The 7,500-nt window shown below is 49.0% G+C and overlaps 1 protein-coding gene across 3 annotated transcripts in view; it reads right to left on the bottom strand.

Annotated features, from left to right (window-relative positions):
- Nucleotides 1-7,500, bottom strand: part of corin (corin, serine peptidase) — a 29,725-nt gene that overhangs the window by 7,427 nt on the left and 14,798 nt on the right. For all 3 annotated transcript variants that reach the window (XR_008893037.1, XR_008893036.1, XM_056576271.1), the window contains exons 13-15: nt 6,636-6,775; nt 5,740-5,847; nt 1-4 (exon numbers count right to left, since the gene is read on the bottom strand). The exon at nt 1-4 is cut by the window's left edge and continues 110 nt beyond it. Coding sequence is in view for 1 of the 3 variants with exons in the window: in XM_056576271.1 (XP_056432246.1) it covers nt 1-4; nt 5,740-5,847; nt 6,636-6,775 (252 nt within the window). In the remaining 2 variants the exon portion in view is untranslated. The remainder of the gene's footprint in view (nt 5-5,739; nt 5,848-6,635; nt 6,776-7,500) is intronic.

Below are 7,500 nucleotides of genomic sequence, written 5' to 3' on the forward strand. Positions count from 1 at the left end.
CAGCCTGCAGGGGGTGATGTAGATGGTAGAGAATATGAACATGACTCAATTTGATATATTTGTCATGGTTTGGTTTTGTTTTTCAAAATCCCTTTATTGCACCACTGCAAGGAGAAACTCACATCATCACTTAGGAGCAATAAAAAACAAAAACAAAACAGAAACATCCCTAAAATACACCAAACCTGTCCACCAGAAAACGTGTTTCTCTAATCAGAAGCTTACATTCAGCTCTCCGTCACCCCCCACAGAGCATCAAACCCCTCCAACAGCCCATATGTGAATGAAGCCCTGCATATCGTCCATCATTTGATAATAAGCATGTTCCACCCTCAGTCGGGCCTTCAGCAGTCCCTTCAGAACCAGCACCGGCTCCACACTACCGACACTCTGAGCCCGGTTCCTGCGTGTTAGCCAGATGGCCAACTTGGCAGAACCAGATAAAAAGTTCACCAATGTGTGTACACTCTTCTTCTGAGCACAGTACTTCGGGCCAAAAATAACCAAATCAAAAGAAAAATTCTCCCCTAGACCCTGAAACCACCTTTTTAAAAGCTGGTTTCAGTACTGTCATCCGAGGACACTGAACGAATAAATGCAACTGGGTCTCAATCTGAGAGCAGAAAATACAATCCTCCACTGGAGGTCTGCTGTCTGTTTTTCAACGGGCAGCTTGTACAGAGACCGCTAGCTGCCTTTCGGGGAAACGTCTGGACCAAAAACCTCACTCCACCTCGACTCCTGCATGCCTGCCAAAGAGCGCAGGTTCAGAACCTTAGAGCAGATTTGGTACAAATGCTTCTTCCCTGCAGCCTGAGGTGTGGGGTTGTGAGAGACAGCAGCTGACCTCCTCCCTCCTGCCACTCCCCCACAACTGGGGTGATAGACAGAGCGGGGAAACTGTACTCTCCTTCTTCGCTCCACTGGTTACACAGTGCGGTTTTGTGCAAATTCTCTCAGAGGTGGTTGCAGGGCAGCACAGACTTCCTCGACCACTCTGTTGATCAACCTCATGGAGGTGATGTTGCTTCTCTCTCTCAAGGCGTCCACAGATGTTGCCGTCATCTTCATCAGATGGCCCAGTTTGGTGCAGCCAGCCTCTCTAAGATAGGCTCGCAGGCTGGCAGACTGCAGTGTTTGAGTCTTTATGAGGTTATTATAAAACAAAGGTTCTTCAAACAACCACATGCCCGGAGTCTCATTTGTGGCACGTGCAACCTTAAAAATCTGCCATGCCTGCAATACCGAGCTGTAGAAAGGTGTCAATCCAGTTAGGTCCACATCCTCAAGCTGTAAAAGGAAAAGCTGTTTATCATAGCCCAATCGCCCAGCTCCCCTCAGCAGCAGTCGAGCCTTGTCACACCAGCTTGGGCCGCAATTGTACAGCAGTCTTTGTGCAGTCTGGAGACTAAAAGAGGCCCTTTTTACCTGGATGTTCATCAGTCCCTGCCCCCCTTCAGCCACAGGCAGGTAGAGGGCTGCTGCCCGGACCCAGTGCCGGCCAGACCAGAAAAAGTCAAGGATGACTTGCTGAACGTCCTCCATCAGGCCTCTCGGTGGCGTCAGAACAATAAGCCTATGCCAAAGAGTCGAGGCGACCAGGTTATCGGCCACCAGAACTCTTCCCTTATACGACAACTGGGGTAGCAACCATTTCCATTTAGACAACCGAGCGCACACTTTCTCCTTAACTCCCTCCCAGTTCTTGTTTCAAAATCCCTCAGTGCCCAAAAATACTCCCAACACTTTCAGGCCTTCCTTCCCCCACTCAAGACCTCCAGGCAGACTGGGCACTGCCTGATCCCTCCACTGTCCCACCAACAAGGCTTCACTCTTTGCCCAGTTCACCCGAGCAGATGAGGCCTTTTCGTACAGGGACAGGGTATCCTGCAAACATTGAACATCCCCCTGCCTGGAGACAAAAATATTAACATCATCTGCATAGGCAGAAACAGTAAGTGGACGATCAAGATTGTAGGACCCAGGCAGTGAGAGACCACTGAGCCAACCTCTCAACATGCACAGCAAGGACTCAATAGCTAGCTAGTTGACCGGAGAGAGGAAAACCCTGTCTTATCCCTCGCTGTACAGGGATTGGCCGACTCAGCCCTGCCCCCATCCTCACCATACATTGAGCACCACTAAACCAATCCAGGCCAGAAAACCATCAACAATACCAAAAGCCCTAAGTGCAGAAAACAAATAAGAGTGATCCACCCTATCAAAAGCCTTCTCCTGGTCCAAGGAAACAATACCAAAATCTATATTATGGGATCTACACACATCAATAATATCTCGAATAAGGAAAATGTTGTCCATTATTTTTCCTGTCAGGTACACAATAACTTTGGTCTGTATGTACAAGTATTCCCAGGATGTCCTTAAGTCTGTTGGATAAGGCTCTGGAAAGCCCCTTATAGTCTGTACAGAGGAGAGCAACTGGCCTCCAGTTCTTAAGTAAGGCCAGGTCTCCTTTCTTGGGAAGCAGGGAAAGCACAGCTCGCTGACAGGAGACAGGAAGCAATACTGTTGTGAAACACTCCATGTAAATCATGTCCAAGGGTATTCCAGAACCGCTTCTAAAAGTCAGTGGAGAGACCATCAATCCCTGGTGCCCGTCCTGATGCCATCTGATTGACAGCGACTGTTAAAGGGGTAGTTCGGAATTTTGGACATAGGGCCTGATTCCGAAGTGAGCATTGGTATTCTATATCACTGGAGACAGTTTTCAACACATTTCATTCAGTCCTTCTAGTTGCAGAGTTCGCTCGTGCTAGGCTAGCGCAAGTCAACGGGCAATGCTAGCCTGCTATTAAAAACAGTCTTACCCACTCCACAGTACACCCGAGGTAAATCAATTATAACGCCAGACTATAGATTTAAATGTCTGTGTTGATAGAATAATGTTAGAAATAAAACTAACCTTGCATCGCATGAATCATCGAGGGACTACTTTCTCAGCAGAAGCGGAATTCTACTATGCGCTGGTTAGGTTTGTAACCGAATCACGACAGAAGAACGTAAACAGAGAAGCGTGGGACAGAAGCGCAATTGAACGACTAGGCAACATGATGGTTTAGTGTGCTTTTAGAAATTGTAGAAATAAACGGTACAGATGGGCACCACAAAGTTTCCACCAATTTCCAGTGTGAGATCCAGAAAGGACTCAACTGTGGCTTGTTGCTGCTGGCTTTGACATCAAAACACCGGCTCGTACATGTACGGTTCGTTGGATACAACAAATTCCTCATAATCGTCTTCAAAAGCAGATGCATCGCTAACTCCTCCAAACGTGGCAATATCTTGTTAATTTAATACGCTTGTAGAATTCCTTCGTTCACTGTACTCTGCGTTTGTAGCAATGACAGCGGCAGGTAACCTAGGTATCAGTCCGCCGCTGCCGTAGCCTACGTACAGGAATATAAACACTGCTGCTGAGACCCCGCAATTCCCTCAAAATGCAATGCAATGCAAGGTTGGTTTTATTTCTAACATTATTCTATAAACAGACATTTAGACTTATAGTCTGTCGTTATAATTGATTTACCTCGGGTGTACTGTGGAGTGGGTAAGACTGTTTTTAATAGCAGGCTAGCATTGCCCGTTGACTTGCGCTAGCCTAGCACGAGCGAACTCTGCAACTAGAAGGACTGAATGAAATGTGTTGAAAACTGTCTCCAGTGATATAGAATACCAATGCTCACTTCGGAATCAGGCCCTATGTCCAAAATTCCGAACTACCCCTTTAACTCCTCCAGAGTCAGCTCAGAGTCCAGAGCAGCTTTCTCTCCCGGGATGAGCTGAGGAAGCCCCTCCAGGAGCTCCTCGCGGCACTCCATGCTGCACTGTTCTGCCCCAAAGAGGTCCGCGTAGAAGTCCATTGCATGGGTCCTCATCTCACCCGGACTGGTGGTCACTCTGCCTCCAGGAAGCCTAAGGCAGGACATCTGCTTCCTCTGTGCAACCGATCTCTCCAGATTAAAAAAGAAAGAGCTCGGGGCATCCATGTCCTTTAGCTGGAGGAAGCGAGACCTGACAAGAGCTCCCTTCACTCTCTCCTACAGGAGGGAGCTCAACTCCAATCTCTTCTCCTGCAGCAGATGGCCCGTGGTGGGATCCAAATCCCTATGTGACCCCTCTTCAATGTTCCTAATATTGGCTTCAAGCTCCTGAACTGCTGCCTTTATCTTAGCAATCGAATGGGAGGTAGACTGCTGTCAAAAAAAACGAATTTGGGCCTTCCCAACTTCTCACCACAGTTTCAAAGAAACAAAATCCGCTTTCCTAGTTTTCCACTGCTGCCAAAAACGCTCAAAGCATTGGCAGAAAGTATGGTCCTGCAGAAGTCTATTGTTAAAAGACCAGTAGGACTTAACCCTTTCACCTGGCGAAAGGATCAAGTCTATGTTGACATAGTGGTGGTCAGTAAAGCCAACTGGACTTATGTGACTGTTGACTAATCTGGAGCTGAGACTTTTGGAAATGTAAATCCTATCCAGTCTAGCTGCACTCACCCTGTTATTGCTGACCCTCACCCATGTGTATTGTCTGGATTGCGGATATTTGACCCTCCATGTGTCTAAAAGATCCAGGTGTGTGATGATACTGTTAAGGCTCTAAGATGACTGTGGGTGGGGTTCTTCACTTGTCCTGTCTACAGTAAAATCTGGAGTGCAGTTGAAATCCCCACTAATGATGAATTGATCATGATGGTAATTCCTTACCCCATTATTTAGCAGGGTGAAAAAGCCCACTCTTTCTGTGCCTCGGTTTGTGGCATATATGGCAACAAAGCAGAACACAGAGCCCTCTATTTCTGCCCTGACAATCAACAGCCTGCCCTTCACCACTTCAGTAGAAGATAATACCTTTACATTCACATTATTTCTAAACAGAACAGCTACCCCTGCACTAAGGTTGGTGCCATGACTAAGGGTACGCGAACCCTCCCACCATAAACCCCAATCTATCTCGTCTGCTGGATTAGTATGTGTCTCTTGCAAAAACAGCACATCAACCCTCTGTTGAGTGGCGACTTCAGAGATGAATGCCCTTTTGTGTCTGTCTCTCCCACCATTAATGTTCAAAGACCCTATTTTAAGGCTCTGCATAGAGGTAAGAGAAGAGAAACAGATAAGATGAACAAAACAAGGAACAATCAAAAGAGGAAAAACAGTGTGTGGTACATGATCATGTTACTTTTTGGTATTTTTAGCAGTTTTACCTTCTTTTGCTTTTCTCAGAATTGTAACATGCTTTTTGAGGCGAAAGCGTTTCTTTTCGTCCAAGAGGTCAAAACCGACCAATCTTTTCAGTACACCAACAGATCTGATGAACTTGTCAGTGTAACTGAAGTAATCATTTAGTCTAACAGACTTGTTAAATGTCACGGCGGATAGACGGAGGTGGCGTCTCGGAGGAAGCCATTCCTCCCGAAAACCTCCCGACACAACCACTGATCACTCGGCCTTCACAGTAAAAGTATTAATAAATCAAACCTGATCATGCACATAGAACAGACGGAGAAACCAGGGAAAAAACGGGAAAAGGGGACAGAAAACAATTCAAAACCCTGCGCCACTCGCACCCCCACCACCGCCGCTCACACTCACACACACCGGAAACGGAAACAGAGGAGAGGAGAGGAGAGGAGAGGAGAGGAGAGGAGAGGAGAGCAGAGGAGAGGAGAGCAGAGGAGAGGAGAGGAGAGGAGAGGAGAGGAGAGGAGAGTGTGCGTACCGCAGTTTTCCTCGTCGCTGTGGTCATCACAGTCCAGGTGTCCGTCACAGCGTTTGGTAGCTAGGACGCACCTCCCTGAGCGACACTTGAAGTGGCTGGGCGAACACTCTGTCACCATGACGAGGGATCCACGGAAACCCAGATCACAACAACAACAACAACAACAACAACAAACGTTTGAGTGGGAAGGGAAGCTGAGAGGAGATCAGAGAGGAGAGTAGAGTTAAGGAGAGGAAGGGATGGAGAGGAGGAGAAAGGGGAGGAAACGGGGGTAGGGGAGGGGGAGGAGGAGGAGGGTAGGAGAGGGGGAGGAGGAGGAGGAGGAGGGTAGGAGAGGGGGAGGAGGAGGAGGAGGGTAGGGGAGGGGGAGGAGGAGGAGGGTAGGAGAGGGGGAGGAGGAGGAGAAGAGGAGAAGAGGGTAGGAGAGTGGGAGGAGGAGGAGGAGGAGGGTAGGAGAGGGGGAGGAGGAGGAGAAGAGGGTAGGAGAGGGGGAGGAGGAGGAGGAGGAGGGTAGGAGAGGGGGAGGAGGAGGAGGAGGAGGGTAGGAGAGGGGGAGGGGGAGGAGGAGGAGGGTAGGAGAGGGGGAGGAGGAGGAGAAGAGGGTAGGAGAGGGGGAGGAGGAGGAGGGTAGGAGAGGGGGAGGAGGAGGAGGAGGAGGGTAGGAGAGGGGGAGGAGGAGGAGGAGGAGGGTAGGGATGGGGGAGGAGGAGGAGGAGGAGGGTAGGAGAGGGGGAGGAGGAGGAGAAGAGGGTAGGAGAGGGGGAGGAGGAGGGTAGGAGAGGGGGAGGAGGAGGAGGAGGAGGGTAGGAGAGGGGGAGGAGGAGGAGGAGGGGAGGGGAGAGGTCGAATGGAGGATAACGGGGAGCGGGGAGCAGGGATAAGAGGGGAGGTGGTACCGTCGATGCCGTCTTCAGGTAGCAGACAGGTGGCGTTTCCCTCCTGGGGGAACTGGTTACACTCTGAGCCCTCTGGCCAGGGCAGACCCACCACCCCCAGCACGGCCTCACAGCGCTCCTTAGCCTTACGACAAAGAGACCTGCACACAGGGATACAGTGATCTCACCATACAATATACAGAGACTAGCCCTATGATAGAGACCTGCACACAGGGATACAGTGATCTCACCATACAATATACAGAGACTAGCCCTATGATAGAGACCTGCACACAGGGATACAGTGATCTCACCATACAATATACAGAGACTAGCCCTATGATAGAGACCTGCACACAGGGATACAGTGATCTCACCATACAATATACAGAGACTAGCCCTATGATAGAGACCTGCACACAGGGATACAGTGATATCACAATACAATATACAGAGACTAGCCCTATGATAGAGACCTGCACACAGGGATACAGTGATCTCACCATACAATATACAGAGACTAGCCCTATGATAGAGACCTGCACACAGGGATACAGTGATCTCACCATACAATATACAGAGACTAGCCCTATGATAGAGACCTGCACACAGGGATACAGTGATCTCACCATACAATATACAGAGACTAGCCCTATGATAGAGACCTGCACACAGGGATACAGTGATATCACAATACAATATACAGAGACTAGCCCTATGATAGAGACCTGCACACAGGGATACAGTGATCTCACCATACAATATACAGAGACTAGCCCTATGATAGAGACCTGCACACAGGGATACAGTGATCTCACCATACAATATACAGAGACTAGCCCTATGATAGAGACCTGCACACAGGGATACAGTGATCTCACCATAC

Source organism: Gadus chalcogrammus, chromosome 17 (genome assembly GCF_026213295.1).
Source record: "Gadus chalcogrammus isolate NIFS_2021 chromosome 17, NIFS_Gcha_1.0, whole genome shotgun sequence".
Lineage (NCBI taxonomy): Eukaryota > Metazoa > Chordata > Actinopteri > Gadiformes > Gadidae > Gadus > Gadus chalcogrammus.